This window comes from Malaclemys terrapin, chromosome 8 (assembly GCF_027887155.1).
Source record: "Malaclemys terrapin pileata isolate rMalTer1 chromosome 8, rMalTer1.hap1, whole genome shotgun sequence".
Classification (NCBI taxonomy): Eukaryota; Metazoa; Chordata; order Testudines; family Emydidae; genus Malaclemys; species Malaclemys terrapin.
This window is the reverse complement of record NC_071512.1, coordinates 76,542,442-76,560,438: the sequence shown is the minus strand read 5'-3', so window position 1 is coordinate 76,560,438 and position 17,997 is coordinate 76,542,442. Positions and strand designations below refer to the sequence as shown.

General features: G+C 45.1%; 1 protein-coding gene across 3 annotated transcripts in view; it reads right to left on the bottom strand.

Annotated features, from left to right (window-relative positions):
- BCAR3 (BCAR3 adaptor protein, NSP family member) overlaps window positions 1-17,997 on the bottom strand; it is a 114,483-nt gene that overhangs the window by 5,378 nt on the left and 91,108 nt on the right. For all 3 annotated transcript variants that reach the window (XM_054036425.1, XM_054036427.1, XM_054036426.1), the window contains 5 exons: window positions 12,948-13,076; window positions 10,976-11,418; window positions 8,529-8,629; window positions 5,765-6,411; window positions 655-770 (listed from right to left, as the gene is read on the bottom strand). In XM_054036425.1, the coding sequence (XP_053892400.1) occupies window positions 655-770; window positions 5,765-6,411; window positions 8,529-8,629; window positions 10,976-11,418; window positions 12,948-13,076 (1,436 nt within the window). The remainder of the gene's footprint in view (window positions 1-654; window positions 771-5,764; window positions 6,412-8,528; window positions 8,630-10,975; window positions 11,419-12,947; window positions 13,077-17,997) is intronic.

Below are 17,997 nucleotides of genomic sequence, written 5' to 3'. Positions count from 1 at the left end.
TTAGCCACTTCCGCTGCACCTAGAGGAAGAGCCAGGGAGCAGGGATTAATGAGAAGAGGCTCAGCTGGACAGGAACAGGTGGGGCCTGTATTAAGCCCAGGAGCGAAGAGCAGCAAGGGGAAATAGTTTGTAGTCACTGCCTGGGAGAAGGGAGGCGTGGTTGGGGCAAAGAGATAAGTAGCCTGCAGTTACTCCCTGGGAGGAGGGAGTTTGGGCTGGTAAACTCAGGGAAGGGGGAGAGCCAGAGAGCTAGAAAAGGCTCAGGGGAAAAGCAGCAAGGAATAGGATAGGGCAGACCTTGGCTGCTGAAGAGAGGGCCCCAGAGCTGGAACCTGGAGTAACGGGCGGGCGGGCTCAGGTTCCCCTACCAGAATCAGACCCTTAATACCTGTTTTTTTCCTCCAAGCACTCCCTCCATGGAGTTGCTTGATGATCTCCACGAGTCCTCCCAAGCACAAAGCTGTACAATATCTCTGTGTCCCAATAAATTACCTCTCAGTGGATTTCAACATAGTATACAAGAATACTGTAAAGTGTTTATTGGGGAAGGAGGGTGTTTCTACCTGGAGATATAAGACACACCAATACCAACAACAGACTGAGACTCTAGCCAAGTGTCCCAGGAGTGAAGCACAATGTAACAAGAATGTATACCTTTCAATTATGTCCAAGCGCAGTTGGTGTCCATAGGGCAATGTAATGAGCTCCAGACCTGATCTCACTCCCATCCTCCTCCTCATCTCTTCAGAGACCTCTAGTATCCTAGCAACCTGTCAAGTGCAAAAGTTTTCACACACTGATCCAGGAAGTTGACTTATTTAAGGAAAGGAGGAGTTTGATTCATTCGTAGTGTTACTCTAACTCGCTGTACAGCTAGAACACTAATATAAAGCCATTTAAAAATATCCCCATTAAACAGAAACATGCTGAGTACATTACACACAAGGAGGTTTTGTGCAGAACTTAGAAATGCTTTCCTTTAGTGAGTCAAGTATATGAAAACAAGTAAGAATTATGGCCAAGAAATAAGGACTAGTTCTTTGATCTGGTTTTTAAAAAACAATAACAGAAAACAAGCAGCATCATAAGGAGATTTTCTTCCAGAGAAGAGAGCTGTAGGGCTTGTGTCAAACCCACAACAGATCTGATCAAGCACTCTACCAAAAGCAGCTCCCCACACATCCAACAAAAGCACAGAGTGGTCTCATGGCTTGATCTTTGCTTTGACACTAATGCACTGTGGCCAAGATACTTAACCTCTTTGCCTCACTTTCCTCATCTGCAAAATACTGTAACAGTGCTGTTTCTTCACTGCACAGGGCTGTTGTGAGGATGAATTAATGTACACAAAGCATTCTGAATTTGGAAAGGACTATGTGAGTGCTCTGTGTCTGACAGTAATTCATACAAAAAAGCCCTCTATTTTCTCTCTCCACTGCATTAGTCCTTTGCCTTTCATATACATAATGATTATTTGCAATTTGCTACATCTATAAGAACTACTAATTGCTATTAATCTTAATAATGTTCATATTATCTAATGAGTATTGTTTTAATGTTCATATGCTGACAAATTTGTAATCTAATCTGCCTTTCTATCACCATAGCATCTAAGTGCCATCCTCTGTCTGAAGGACTGGATTAAGGCAATATGGAGCCCTAGGCACACCATGACACTGGGTACCCAGTGGCTTTGCCCCCCTGGACGATTCCCTCCCAGAGAGACAGGAGTGTTGGCACAGGGCCTCATGGAAAGGCCAGGGTTAATCTGCTCGGGTGAATGGATCAGACCCACTGCTCATCTCCTCCTGCCATACATAGTTCCCTACTTGAGTGGAGTTAGTGTGTGCCACCAAAGCACTAGGTCTGGGAGTTAACAGCCCATTGATCTGAATGGGACAGTTTTTCCTCTCACAGCTATTGTTCCAGGCTTTCTGCAGACAAGCAGACATCACTACCTCAGTTACACCTGGTAAATGTTTGAGTGTTCCTTCACAATTCTGAGGGCTACAAACTTTATTTTTTAAATGAAAGCTGAGATTCTGATGTAATCAGACTTCAGGAGCTTGGGTCCTACACACAAATCTATAGTGTGCAGGCTTTAATGTGGCCCTGTTTGTATGCAAATCTGTTGTAATACTTTAGAATTCTGTGCTACCAATAGTATATAACCAATTCCAAACAGATGACAATCATTCAATCCCAGCAGCACAGGCAGAGAACAGGTTATCATTTCAGGTTGCATCTAAATTAGTCTGATGGTCACAGGATCAGGGGGAATAAGCAAGATTGAAAGAGAACCCATAGGCACTTTGAAAGGGTCAAACTGAATGAAGCACAATGTAGCCATCAGAAAGAAGCATCTCCAGCCACATTTGTTAAAGATCTTTTTAATGTTCCATTATGGAAGCAGAGGTCTTAATTAAGTTTGCTAGGCTAATTACAGCCGCTAAGATTTCCTACTAAACTAGGGTAAATCTAAGTGAATTACTTCACTCAACACACACTTTTGCTATTAGATTGAAAGCCATTCTTCTTATTATGATGGTTTTAAAATTCCATTTTTAAAACTTCTATGGTAGAAGGAGAAAAGGTACTAGATTAGTTAGATTGCACAGGGCTTTGAAAAAAATAAGGGCTAGAGAAGTGCGATTATTAGAACTATTAGTTTTCTAAAGAGGCTTAGAAAACATGACCTATAAGGAAAGTTTGAAAAACTGGGCATGTTTAGTCTTGAGAAAAGAAGATTGAGGGGGACCTGATAAGTCTTCAAATATGTTAAGGGCTATTATAAAGAGGACTGTGAACATTACTGCTTTAACTGAGATTTAGGTTAAATATTAGGAGAAACTTTCTAACTATAAGGGTAGTTAAGCTCTGGAATAGTTTTCCAAGGGAGGTTGTGGAATCCCCATCACTATAGATTTTTAAGTTGGACAAACACGGTCAGGGATGGTTTAGGTTTACTAGTTCCTGCCTGATGAGGTCCCTTTTAGTCCTATACTTCTATGATTCTATGACTGTAAGGTAGCCAAATTCTGGCATTTCTTCCGGAAGGATGGTGCAGAGGTGTAGCTGCTAAGTGGAGGTTCACTGAGCCATTCTGTGTATGAGGGACACATGGGGATCAGAATGGCTCAGGTGGGCCTAGGGGAGCGCATTTAGAAGCAGCCAGTGCCACTGCCTCAGAAAGAAACAGTGTATGCTACCTCAACATCTACTGGTGGATGCCAGCAGGTGGTTAGGGTGGGTGTGCTAACCACCCCCCTATCTGGCTAATCATGCTCCCTTGGGGCTGTGGAGCCACTAGTAAGTATACTAGCATTGGGGAAGTACTAGCAGTAGCATTTTGTTGGGGAAACTGGCACAACCCGGTTCTTTCTACCTTTACAGTGTAATATCCATGTTAGGCAGGTTCACCTGTCATTACTCAATACACCTGAAATCACTGCAGCACCATTTGTTCATTTTTATGGCTGACAATAGTCACATGTCCCATTCGCCAACGTGACTTCTAAATGAGTCTTGGAGAAACTGTGCAGTTCTCCGTGTAAGTTATTAGAAACCACAGAGGGGGAGAAAAAGCCCTTGCTAGGTCACTGAGCACGCAAATCTTTTTTAAAAACTGACCAACTCTCTTCTAAATCTCATGCTCAGTGAGTAGCAGATGAGACAAATGCTGTATCTTTATGAGGCAAGTTTTACAGCAAACATTGGAGAGAAGAGTTTGTTTTGAATTATAACAAACAGCATTATCCATTTCTGCCTCAGGAGGAGCCATTGCCCTCCCCCCTCCCCCCCCCCCGGATATTGGGCAGGTGATGTACATTTTTTAACATAATTAGAAACAATATCACTTCTCACTAATATAGTTCCCAAATGACTGACTGAATTAACTGATGCACTGATTTCACCTATATAGCCTCATGTGAGTGCCCAAATATGCCATTAGGAAATCACTACAATGCACCATCTCTTTGGCCTCCAGCGCCCTTTTTAAACTAACAAACCTTGAGTATGCTTTCGCAGTGAAGCACTCCTAACAAGAAGCAGCAGTACTGGAAAGGCCTTTCCATTCTTTCCGCAGTGGGCTGGCTGGTGCTACCATTATTTAGAATCGATCAATAACCATTCAATTCTAATGACTATAGAATAGATTGGATAGAGAGTTTAAAGGAGTGTAATGGAGCTGATGGCGGTAAGAAGGAAATGCTATTTGAAATGCTACTCCACGTAATGCTGACAGATCCCAGTCGGCGGCGGGTGGGATCAAACCTGGGGCCTCTGGAGCTTAGTGCACGAGCCTCTGTCACATGAGCAAAAAGCCAACTGCCTCTTAGCTAAGGCTGTAGGACCGACTCATTAATTGCTCTCTAAGTGGTCTCAGTGCCACTAGATGGGACAGAACACCACACCCAGAAGATGTGTGGGTTTCATGTCATTTGAATCATAGGCATTGCAATTATGACATACCCTAACTCCCCTGGATTTCATTAGACCCAGTGCTACTGATTTCAATGGGAATTGGGTGCCTAAATACCTTTGAGGATCTCGAACCAGGTTCACACCGAAGAAGTGTGAGCCATGCCACTCTTTCTCTCAAATACTGTGTTTCTAATGGATACAGCACTCACAACTATCCACTTCAAATTACTTAGAATTCAAATGCGTTTCTTGTTCCCTTTAAATAAAATCATGATCCTGTAAAAAGGGCTGTTTGTACTTGAATTTCTCTCTTCCTTTTTCCATGTTGCTGAGTTCAGAATCGCTGCTCAAAGATTTGCCTGTATAACAAAGCCTGCCTCCTTGTAAAAATATCTGCACGCTTCTGATGCTTACCAACAGGGCTGGCTCCAGCCACCAGTGAATGAAGCAGGTGCTTGGAGTGGCCAACAGAAAGGGGTGGCACGTCCGGGTCTTCGGCGGCAATTCGGTGGCGGGTGCCTCAATCCATCTTGGAGAGAAAGACCCGCTGCCGAATTGCCGCCGAGGAATGAAGCGGCGCAGTTGAGCTGCCGCCAAAGTGCCGCCGATCACGGCTTTTCCCCCGCAACCCCTCCTTTGCTGCTTGGGGCGGCAAAAAAGCCTGAGCCGGCCCTGCTTACCAAGGTGTGCAACTAGAGGATACAAATGGCATGTGAGCAGAGAACTGCATCTAAAGGCTCTGCAGCCACCTTCCACTACCTCTCATCCTGTCAAGGCCCAAAGACCCAAACAAGGGTTAGCAGAGCAGTATTCAGCCAGGAAGATAAAACAGATTGTATTCTATTCAGGTTCTTATCTCATGCCCACCATTTTGGTATCTGAGTGCCTTCCTGTAACATGAGCAATGTGTGGTGTTCTCTCTCTCTGATATGGGATTCATTCCTTCAGAATAAATACCATTTTTTCCTAATTTCAGTTTCATGAGTCAGCATTTCTGCTGTAAATAAATCTACAACAAATAAAGAGAACATCAAATTTGTCTGGAATGGAGGGAAATATAGGTCTAAAATTAGGGACAACTAAGAGGGATTTTTGGTCCAGAGACAAATTTGTAATCATTCTTCAGAGGCTAAAAACTCTTTTCCAACCTTACCCCTTGATAAATCTTTGCAAGTCCCCCAAGTAAATATATACATTACCTTAGTCCCAGATCTCTCCTTTAATTCTTTCAAATCTTTTTTTTTTAAAAAAAAGCTTAATCTGGCAGGGTATCCAGTGACGTGCAGAAAAGTTACTTTCCTTTACAATTATTAAAAACCAAATAATAAAAAAAAATTACCTTGCAGTCCATTCTAAGCATATGACGGGCAATAACCTTTGGATTACTGTTGGTGAATAGCTCCTTAACTCTTTTTAACATTGGTGTTTCAAGTGGCTTGTTTTCAGGAGGAAGAAGTTTGGATTCAAAATCATTTGGTTTAAAACTGGATACTGTCTCAAGAACAGGTGCTACAAACATGCTGCCCTCTTCAGCCATCTCAGTCCAAGCTGCTAATGGATCCATTGAGCTCTGTAAGGCATCATCTTCATGGATCAGATAACTTGTTTCAGAGTTCCTGAATGAGAGCAATCCATTCTCTTTAGCTATCAGATGCTCCACGTAGCTGCTCTTCTGAGACAGAGATTGCTGTGTTGCTCCACAGTCTATGGAGGTGGCAGGGTTTAATTCACAGTAGTGTGCCTCTGAACTGTGCCAAGCTAAAGGAGACTGAGGTTGCCTCAGCAAGGGCACTTTGTTGGGTTTAGGTGGAGGCTTGGGACAGAGCTGGCTGTCTGATCCTCTAAGAGCTTCTCCTACTGGTGACTCGGAAGCGACCCTCCGAACTACTGTGGGGCTTAGAGTAGGTTCACTGCCTGTTCTAAATGCAGGGGAATTTGAACATGGGCTTGTATCTACTTCAGGTAGCTGAGATGGATGCCTCGAACCTGTAGGTGAAGAACAGAATCATTTTTTATGCTGTAATAATAGCATCTAAGGCAATACTACGTATAATCCTGAGATACACTTTACAGTTCTTTTTTGTTGCTGTTGTTGTTTACTGGGGGAAGTGTTTCAAATCATGTAAATTCTTCATTCTGTCAAACACTGTTTAAAACGTATATTTTAAGAGATGAGCTACAAAGCAAATTCTCCTCACAAAATCCCAAATACAGAGAGCAGCTGGGCTGTAATGTCACCCTGTGGTAACACTGACAATAACCCACATCCCCACAGCACACAAAGGCTGGAAAGTCCTGGCTTGGAATAGGAGTGAGTTTGTAACTTGATCTGCCAGATAAAAACAGAACCTTATAGCTGCACCACACAAGGCATATGAGTCATTTTTAAGAATGACAAGTTTTGAAATGAAAGAAAAACTTCCTTAAAGTGGAGTCTGGGCATGTAGTGAGGTATGAAAAGAATGAACTTCAGGGATTCTAATTCTGTATCCCTAGAAGACAGTTGACTCAAATGTGGGGGAACGTGTGTGCACTGTAATATTTACACACATAGGCCCCATCCTGTAGTTAGCACACAGGCAAACATCCCATTGACATCAAATGAGGGCTGGCTGCAGGATTCTGAAGACAGAAGTTCCCAAATTGTGGCTAACAGAGCACTTGCTGGTTGTCTGCAGAGTGCTGACTCTGACATCATGCTGGTCTTACTTCTCATTACCAGCTGCTGCACTGCATTAAAGACCCCCAGATTGTAAGGTCTCCAGAGTAGGAACTGTCTCCTACTATATGTCTGTTTGGTGTCTAGGGGCCCTGCTCCTGATTGGAGGCCTCTGGCCACCATCATAATATAAATAAATACATAAATCACACATGAAATACTTCCCTAATTTTACTTTTCAGGGTAATTGCTATAATTGCTACATAAATGTTGCAATCATTAATGGGAGGAAGGCCGTTCATCCAATCGCAAATGGGAAGGAAGGCAGTTTGTGCAATTATGTCTGGGAGTACAGTGGAAGGAGAGATGCTCATGACTAGACAATCTCTCTATTAAGGTGTGGTCCACACCACAGAAATGTTTGAGAACTCCTGCCTTTAGAAATCAGTTTAAAACCCACAACACCCATTTTATTTTATTTTATTTTTCAAACAGATTTAGTGCTCTAGAAAAGTTCAAGATTGACAGCCTTGGAAACCAAAGGCCAGAATTTATCCATAGAGCTACTCACAACCTCAGTGCAAGCTTCCTCACACAGTGCTCCTGTTTGGCATAGAAGGGGGTTCCCTTACAATTTTCCCCTCTGGGTGTAGCTTGGAGGGTGGGTGTGGGTGTGGGTGGAAGGTAAGCAAAATTTCTCTGGCAATTGGGCAAGTGCTAGTAAGTCTTCTATCAGTGGGGTAATGCAAATGAAACTGACCACATTCTTGTAAATTTCATATTGCTGCTGCCCAGAAAAGTTACATGGGGCAGCAGCAGCAGCAGCAGAATTGTGATATAAGCAGAGAGAGGAAGATCAAAGGAGGATAAGAGGAACAGAGTTACAGCTGCCCCCACTTCCTCTTCCCTAACCACCAGCAGTAACAAGTGGTGGAAAATAGCAGAGTACTGATTCTGCATTAGCTGCATTACCTGAGTAATAGCAGCGAAATGTACAAAATTGCATCAGGTTTACCACAGCTGCTCAAGAAGCTATGGGCAGGATGGTATCAATGAAACTGTTGTGGGTCTTGTAAAACTCTAGGGTTGAGATGGTGACACTGCCAAGAAGTGGACCTATTAGTGCCAATCATACTAATCATTTTTCTGATGTGTAAACCTGATTGTTAGGGTGCCATACCAAGCTGATAGGTGCCTTCGAAATAGAGTACTTGGTCTAGTAATTATAATGAGCATATCAACTCCATTTCCATGGGCCACTGAACAGTCATCAGATGCTAACTGTATTCAGTACTCTCACACTTGAGACTGTGAATTTCATGTGGGCTTCAGTCTCTGAAAATCTCTAGCATATTAAAATGTAACCAGAAGACAGGGTAGAAGGCTGACTGCCTGCTGGCATGCATCTTCTAAGGAGTTATTAGAAATCTGCCTACAGACATACCTATTGGCAGGTAGCTTTCTGACTGGTGAGCCTTTAGGGGGAATCTTTTCTCCTGGACGTGATCCAAACTAGCTGGCTGGCTACCACTTTTTTCTTTGTTTCTGAGGGGGGGAAAAAGGCAACACAACAATAGATCATTAAAGTGCAGTAGGACACTTAATATACAGGCCCAATCTTCAGTTGTGCCTGAACTAAGGGGAGTCCTCAGCTTCCCACTTACAGCAGCTTACGCTGCCAGAGCAGCCCAAAGGGGCCTAAGGCTAGGTCTACACTACCTGCCTGAATCGGCGGGTAGAAATCGACCTCTCGGGGATCGATTTATCACGTCCCATTGGGACGCGACAATCGATCCCCGAATCGATGCTCTTACTCCACCAGCGGAGGTGAGAGTAAGCGCCGTCGATGGGAAGCCGCAGAGGTCGATTTTGCCGCCATCCCTACAGCGGGGTAAGTCGGCTGCGATACGTCGAATTCAGCTACGCTATTCGCGTAGCTGAATTTGCGTATCTTAAATCGACCCCCCCCCCCGTAGTGAAGACCTGCCCTTAGTATGGGCGAAGATCTGGCTCTGTGCATTGAGTACTGAGAGTTATTGCTTTGTGAAACATGGTAATAGGTCTGTAATCATACAACATGGCAGGGCAGAAATTAATGCTTTATTCTCAACCTTTTGCATGCTGTGAACCCCTCTTACAGCAGAGGAAAGAGCTGTGACTCCTTTTCTCTCCTAGCCATAAAAAAGGGGAGGAGGTGTGTCACGACCTTCAGGTTAAGAACCCATTCTCTAACACAGTGATACTCAGACCTCAGCGGTTCAGGAGCCAAATTATCGATCAACATTGCCCAAAATAGCCACAGGAGTGTGAATTATTTGTTTCATTTACTATAGAACTATATATTCAGATGACGGGAGAAATATTTAGTTTATTCTCACAGCAAAATGGCTGACCAAGTATTATTATTGTTTTATCAACTTCAATTGGTTTGGTTAATAACATAGTAAAAACATCCTGATTAGTTAATAATTAAAATCACACCATTGGTTTAATATCACGTGCCGCAAACAGCTGCAGGAGACACATTAAAGAGCCTCTTACGGTTCGCGAGCCTCAGTCTGAGTATCACTGCGCTAACAGAAAAGAAAGCTGCCCTTCCATTTCTGCCCTGGTTCAGCCACAGGAGAGTAATTAAGGACATGCTTTGGTTGACACTCCCAGGAAAATCAGATGCAGAATAGTTATTTACAGGCTTTGGATGAACGACTTGTTCAGCCAACATTCAGTCTTCATAAAAGGCATTAACAGCGTCTACCAACTGCATTTCTAAGTTCAAGAGCAGATAGCATTAGCAGCCCAACCCCACTGCTGCACAGGCACCCCTCTGCGTTCGTCTGAAGTCCCACTGACTTCCCTGCGACGCCTCATGGGCTAACCCCTCCTCCCCCAGAGTCCCGTTCAAGTCACGGTGGCTCCACAGAGGCATAGGGGTCCAGCTGCGTAGATCAGATTCCAGGATCCAGGTGAGAATCTCAGACAATGATTTGGAATTTTTGTAGTCAAAAAGTTGCTATAGCAGTTTGGTTCCCTTTTTGTTGGCATGCTAAGACTTCTTCAATACAACACCTGAACTGGGCAGTAATGAAGATCTACAATCCATCGGCTGTCTCCTTCCAAACAGTCAGCTTTATTAGTGCACTTTATTTTAGTCCATCTCACTTTCTCTCTTTTTAACTCTCTTAACCCATTTGTGGCATTTTCTTCACAGCAGCAGAAGAAAAAGGGCTCAACTTGAGAGTAACAACAAACCTTTTACTTTTTTTAACCGTCAATTTATGTTTAGTATTTTTATTATTTCTAAGCTACTGCATAAGCTGCACCATTATTGTATTTACAGAGACTGAGTCCAATTTCACTCACACTGGTTTGACACCATTGACTTCGGTGGAGAGGCTCCTGAGTCACACCAGTGTGAGTGAAAGGAACCAGCGCTGCAGAGCGCAAACACCATCTTGCTGAGCAAAAACCCCAAATCATGTTTTTCAAAGATATTTTAGAGCTGATTATTTTCAAAATCTGATTACACCATTCATCTAACTTGTTAGAATATCTGTACTTAACTGGGCTGCTGCCAGATTCAAATGGCATCAGTAATCTCTGTGTTTTACATTAATATAATTGAAGACAGTTACCTTAAAGCTCCTTATTAAAGCTGTTAGTCCTCTAAGGCCTGAGCCAAAGCTCGCTGGAGTCACTGGAGCCAGTGGGAGTCTTTTCACTGACTTCACTGGGCTTTGGATCAGGCCCTTAAAAATGAGTTATTAGATGAGATCGTGAGGCCTGATTCTTTCCCCTTGAAAGTAGAGGACAAAACTCCCATTGACTTCAGTGGGAGCAGGATTGGGTTCTTGACTCCCCTTTATGGAAGATGGTGGAACAAGAGAAAAGTACCTTAAAAGATTTCCTCTGGTTAAGCTGTGCTCCGGGGACTGCACGCCGTATATACTGAGGCTCAGCCTTTTTGCAGTCTCTGTTTTTCCTTCAGTGATATTGCATTCTTTTTGTCGAACTGGAGATACTCCGTACTTTTCCTCTAGACACCTCAGTGGCACAGTCCTGTTGATAGGCTGAAAAATAATTGCTCCACTCTGCTTTGATACTGGCCTGCGATTCCCCACATAACATCTCACTAACCCAGGGATGCTGTCGAAACTTTCAAGTTCGAACTGATACTGAATGCGGCAGTAGGCTTCATTGAGTCTGAGGACTGTTCTGTTGATTTTGAAATGTTGAGAGATGTTTTTCCACTGACAGGTAAGAACAAAGTTTCCAGGACTGGAGAGAGAATCCCTAATCAGGAAATCTCCATCTCTCTGAACTAAGCTTTCTGCCACCTTAGAGAGAAAACATACAAAAACAAAACCCCACATTCGGAGTCAGAAGGGGAATACTCAGCCTTGGCTAGTATTACATCAGTAGAATCCTGTTATTTAATCCTAAATGTGAGCACAGGTTTAAAACCAGAAAAGACAGGACAGAGGAAAAGCGTGGGGCAGAATGTTGCCCTCTCTAATTCTGGCTCCTTCTAAAATCCAGAGGCCATTTCACAGACTTTCTACAATAGGAGTCTGTGAGGACCTTCTAGGACAGGGCCAGAGAATGCAGTCCACGTGTTTGTGTGCATATTTCCCCAATTTGTCAAAAGAAACTCATCTGTGAAGGGGAATGAAGTTACTCAGGCTGGGTCTACACTACCCGCCTGAATCGGCGGGTAGAAATCGACCTCTCGGGGATCGATTTATCGCGTCCCATCGGGACGCGACAATCGATCCCCGAATCGACGCTCTAACTCCACCAGCGGAGGTGGGAGTAAGCGCCATCGACGGGAAGCCGCAGAAGTCGATTTTGCCGCCGTCCCTACAGCGGGTTAAGTCGGCTGTGATACGTCGAATTCCGCTACGCTATTCACGTAGCTGAATTCGTGTATCTTAAATCGACTCCCCCCTGTAGTGTAGATGTAGCCTCAGAATACTGGAGTACATAACACAACTTTTGCTCTCATACACACACACAATTACACAATTTTAGAGGACATTGTTGCAGGCAACCAGAATTTGTCTTTTAGTTATTACTTCCAGTTACTTCACGAGAGACAAAAAGCTATTCCTAAAATGGGTTTCACATAGTCTTCTCTTTGTTTCGCAGTATGCACATAAAAGCTGAAAAAAAAACCTGTTTCTTTCTGAACCAAGCTGGCCCTTCCCATTTGACAAACATTAATTCATTAATTTTCAAACCACAGAGCTGCCTGCTTCTGCCTGCTCTGCCTGATTTTCAGCATCTGCTGATGGCCCCAGGAAAGCTCTTAACTGCGAGAACAGCGTTTGACAGGTGCACGTTGATGATGAGCCAGCAGGGGGAGCTTGTGATGTTTTTGGTGTAGAAGACCAAAATAAAAAGATAGCGACTCCAAATAACTATTCATTCTTATTTCTATTATTACTACTAGTCTGCTCTTTTATAATTTCAAACTCAAGAAAGGTAGAAGATTGGAACATTTTTCAATTCTGGATAATCATACCAATCTAAATTCAGGCCAACAGCTGAACAACAATATTAGGGGACAGAGTGTAGCTCTGGTCTATAGCACAGAGGAGTATTCTTACCTCTCTTCACTGGATGGTTTTTCGTTTGTTAAAGTATAAGAAAAAGCGGATTTCTTCCCTCAGTCTCATTTCTCACCAAGGCATATTAAGTAAACAATATCAGACACCACTTTTCTCTCACACTGGAAGGCATTCCGGTTCTATTGAATTGGGGACCTCATGCAGACTGTATGTAACACTCCAGTGTTAACCTGTCTGTGTCTGTATATGAAAGCCCACAGCTTTGCCTGGGAAGGGAAGATCCAGGAGGGACATACCTGCCGAGGAATGCGTCCATGGTACCAAGCATGGCTACGTAAGTCTTCACTGCTCAACAGCAGCTCTTCCTCTAACTCTTTCTTCAGCTTTTCCGGGGTGTTGTCCATAACCTGCCTCTCCCTAGAAAACTGCAATAAAGATTAAAAGGTTTGACTCTGCCAGGTTTAGTGATTAACATTTTATATCCCTCAAAACTTTCATCCCATATGTCACATACTCTGCACTAGCCACTGGAACATGCCGGGTGCACCGTTTAAAAAGCTGACCTGCCTTTGATCTCTAATCTGTATTTACAAGAACTAGTGTCAGGTGCGTAATGACGACACACTGTGCTGAGTGCAGAATAACTGGCCCATCTGTGCATCAAGAGATAACAGGCACCTACTGAGCCACTTCAGTAATTGCATCGTCCCAGTCAGAATTCCAGGGACGATGAGAAGCAGAGATGGGTCCAAAGCTGCCGCCCCAAGACTTTGCAGTTTAATCCAGATCTGAACTTTGCTCTTTTGCCCCATTCTAAGAAAGAATATCCTAAACTATCAGGACAGATACAGGGTGAACAATTCAGTATTTACGCTGCATGTGAAATATCTGCCTTATTAAAGGCAATTTTCCCTTCAAACACTTAATTCTAAGTAGAAGTACAGACTCATTGAACCCTGCATCTTCCGGCAATTCTCCTTATTCCTTCCTGAAGAAAGCAAAAATCTTAGCTCCCATTAGGGCACCTCCCTACAATGTGTAAGGTCTTCTGGGGGATTCCTCCACCTCTATAATATACCAACCATAAGATCTTCTGTGGGATTTCTCCCCCTTTCAGCAAGCACAGGATATTCAGGGGATTGCCATGTCCCTCTATTCCCAAATGATGTACCACTTCCATCTGGGGCCCTTAGTCCTTCTCTGGAGTGTGACTAGGGGGACCAGATGCCCCGATAAAATCGGGATTGTCCCGATATTTAACCCTTTGTCCCGCATCCCAATCGATGTACAATCAGGACCCCATTTGTTCCGATATTCAGATGTCACGTTATTGATTTGAACTGGGACCATATAGAACATGGTTGCAACCAAAGTCCTGTAGTGGCACCAAATCTTGCATAAAGGGGGTCAAATGAGGTGTCTAAGACAAGGTTATGGTTTGCTGGTTATAATTATTCTGTCTATATGTGTGTATCAATTTTGTAGTTGAAGTTATGAATATTGGCTCTATACTGTCTGTATTTCAAACTTATGCTATGCTTCTGGGAGACATCCCAGACAAATTGGTGTTAGCTCTGCCTAGCCTGCTTGATTGCCCATTAAGGACCATCAGCTGTACAGTTGACCCATGGAGAGAAGGCAGATACGCCTTGTAACTCAGCAAAGTATGCAGGGACTGGCCCATGTGACTCCAGACTCCATTTTGCTGTAATTTTCCACAGTAAGAACAAAGAGGTGTTCTTACACCTGGAAAAGACTATAAAAGGCTGATGCCTCTCCTCCATTTTGTCTTCAATCCTGCTTCATACCTCTGGAGGGACTTTGCTACAAACTGAAGCTCTACACAAAGGACTGATAACCCATCCCAGCTGGGGATGTATTCCAGAGACTTGATTTTGAACCTGCAGTTTATTTCATCACTGCTACAAGCCTGAACTAAGAACTTTGCCATTACTGTATGTAATTGATTCCATTTAACCAATTCTAGCTCTCATCTATATCTTTTTCCTTTTATGAATAAACCTTTAGATTTTAGAGTCTAAAGGATTGACAACAGCATGATTTGTGGGTAAGATCTAATTTGTATATTGACCTGGGTCTGGGGCTTGATCCTTTGGGATCAGGAGAACCCTTTTTCTTTTACTGGGGTATTGATTTTCATAACCATTTGTCCCCATAACGAGTGGCACCGGTGGTGATACTGGGAAACTGGAGTGTCTAAGGGAATTGCTTGTATGACTTGTGGTTAGTCAGTGGGGGAGACCAAAGTCTTCACTGTCTGGCTGGTTTGATTTGCCTTAGAGGTGGAAAAACCCCAGCCTTGGGCTGTAACTGCCCTGTTTTAGCAATTTGTCCTGAATTGGCACTCTCAGTTGGGTCCCGCCAGAACCGCATTGTTACATCAGGTAAGGAGGCGAGCGGGAGGGGTGAGTAGGCGAGTGGCGGGAAGGAGGGTGAAAAGGCCAGCAGTGGGCGGGGGTGTGTGAGGAGGCGGGCGGTGAGCCAGCGGCGGGCGGGGGGGGGATGTGAGGAGGCGAGTGGCGAGCCAGCAGCAGGGGGGGTTAGGAGGAGAGAAGGAAGCCAGCAGTGGGGGTGTGTGTGAGGAGGTGAGCGGTGAGCCAGCGGCGGGTGGTGAGGGCTAGTGGGGGAGTGAGGCGGCGAGCGGGGAGCAACTGGCAGGCGGGGGGGGGTTAGCGGGGGAGTGAGGCAGTGAGTGGGGAGCCAGCAGCGAGCGGGGGGGACTAGCGGGGGAGTGAGGTGGCGAGTGGGGAGCCAGCAGCGAGTGGGGGTTCTGTGAGGAGGCGAGCGGCGAGCTGGGGGAGGAGGGGGGAGGAGGCAAGCAGCGAACCAGCGGTGGGGGGGAGGGCTAGCAGGGGAGTGAGGCAGTGAGCTGCGGTTCTCGGGGCAGCATGGGGGTTTGTGGCAGGGGAGTGAGGCGGTGAGTGGCGGGGGGAGTGAGGAGGTGGTGAGCGGTGGATGGGGGGATTGAAGAGGGGGCAGTGTTGGGGGGGCCAAGCGGGGAGGGGGGCGGGACCTGGTGCAGAGGGGGGGCAGAGCCTGGGAGTAGTGGGGCTGGACTGTGTGCGGGGCCAACGGCACCCCAATGTGTCCCGATATTTTACTGTTGTGATCTGGTCACCCTAAGTGTTACTTTGGTGATCCATGAAGCCTGTGGCTTCTTCTCCACAGAAACAATAAGGATACTGTTGTCCAGTTTTTCACAAGTTCTCAAAGGGGAGAAGTTCTTTGGACATTCTAACTTCCTCCGAAAGGCCCGTGAGTCAAACCCTACATTTCATGTTGCTGAAATTCCTACAAAAAGCCCCAGATGTTCAACTATCAAATATTTTAATGGGATTCAGCTATTTGTGGAAGCCGACATGATGCTCCATTGATCCTGGAGAGAGACAGATGTTACCTCCAAAAGAAAAAAGAAGCCAGAGCTAAAGTGACACAGAATGTTATGCCCCTGATAGGAGGTAGGTTACCTTAAAACAATAATCACAGAAGTTTTTTCCCCCATGGCCATACCTTTTTGTTTGTTTGTTTGTTTGAAAAAATTATTTGGATGGGATCCAAGGCTCCGGATTCCTTTCACAGGACATTTTGATTGAATGGTGCATTGTTTATAAAAAGACTGGAGAACACTGCTGTTCACCCACTGATCACAGTCTTTCTATGAACACTGTGCTCTCTAAACTTTCCATCATTGCATCCTTTCAGCATATAACGGAGAGCAGATGTTGTGTGTTTTGCGCTCTCATCAACAAACCTTGGTGCAGTCTGGAATAGACCAAGTTACAACCATTTGTTAGAGAGCATATTATTGATGGAAAAATGTCAGGGGAGGTGGGCGTTCTGCTGCCCACATCATTTAAACAGATTCATTCTAAGATGAATTTTCTTCCTATCTCTTCCAAGGAAAAACTATGTGCCTTTTTAGACAATAAATAGTGGAAGATTTAGTTTATACAGTTGAGGTCAATGAAGCACTGTAGAAGCACTTCAAACCCCCATGCAATTTTGTTTGTCAGCCACGTTACCATGCTGTTTACACAGGTAAACATGGTTAACAGGGATACATACTCATGTTGTGCAAGAAGGGACAAGTCCTGCTCCTTGTCCGGCAGCCAGGATGCCACTCTGGGGGTTGGGTGTATGTCCTATACATGGAGCTCCCCGCACAGCAGCATGCAGTGATGGGAGGGCACAGAAGGCCACAGCTTGGGTGCAGAAAGAATCATGCAAAGGGCTGCAGCAAGGACTCTCGCCATTGAAGTAGAGGAGTCTCCACAAATCAGCTCCCTGATTGCTTTGCAGCCTGTAGGGGAGAGGATTTGTAGTCTCCCCACCCCTCACAATGCCTCTGTTTGGCGCCTGGCTCAGCTAATTGGGCCAAGCACTCAGTGTCAGATTCCTCCCACATGCACTTTATAATTTAGAAAAACGGGGGCAGAGATGTAAACAACAGGCCAAGTCATCCCTCCTTGCAGTAAAGCAGAGTAAATGAGCATTGCACCGGGGATCTTCAGAGGGGTGGGGTGGATTGGGCCGTCCTTCCTGCGGCTGTGGAGCACTAGCCAAGCCACTTTTGCAGCTGCTACTTCAGCCCTCCACAGCTGTTTCACTCTCCCATGAGGTGCCTGTGAGTGTCTGCGCATGAGTGAGTATCCAGTAGATCAGCAAATTGGCAGATCCACTGGACTCAGCTCCAGCACCCTCATCACATAGCTGACCAGCGCAGGATTTGCACCAGTGATCTTTAAATACCAGGGAAGGTGTGAAAGATTAAAAATATTACCCTACAGCAGGCCTGCACAACATGCGGCCCGCGTGGGCTCTTTGTGCGGCCCGCGGGGGGTGAGTAGGTGGGCTCACTGTGTGGCCCGCAGGGGAAGGAGGGTCTGTTTCTGTGGGGCGGGCGGCGCTGGGGGTGGGGGGGTTGTTTCAGGGGGGCTGGGTGGCGCTGGGGGGGTTGTTTCTGTGGGGCGGGGGGGTGTTGTGTTTCAGGGGGCTGTGTGGTGCTGGGGGGGGTTCAGCGGGGCCGGGGGGTTTCGGCCCTCAGCTGTTTTCTTTGGAGTAATATGGCCCTCGCCGCTTTATGAGTTGTGCAGGCCTGCCCTACAGTAAATGGGTTAAACTAAATGAGATACAATTATAGCATTTGTATGGACTAAGGAGGCGTACTGTTGCATCTGCGTGACAACATCATGCCAATTATACATTTGCAGTTACTTAGGGAAGTTAGTGTACAAATCTAGGATGGGATTTTCAAAAGTAATTAAGGGAGTTAGCTGCCCCCCAAAAAAGCAGTAGTTATATTATTAATCAAGAGACACTCTAGAT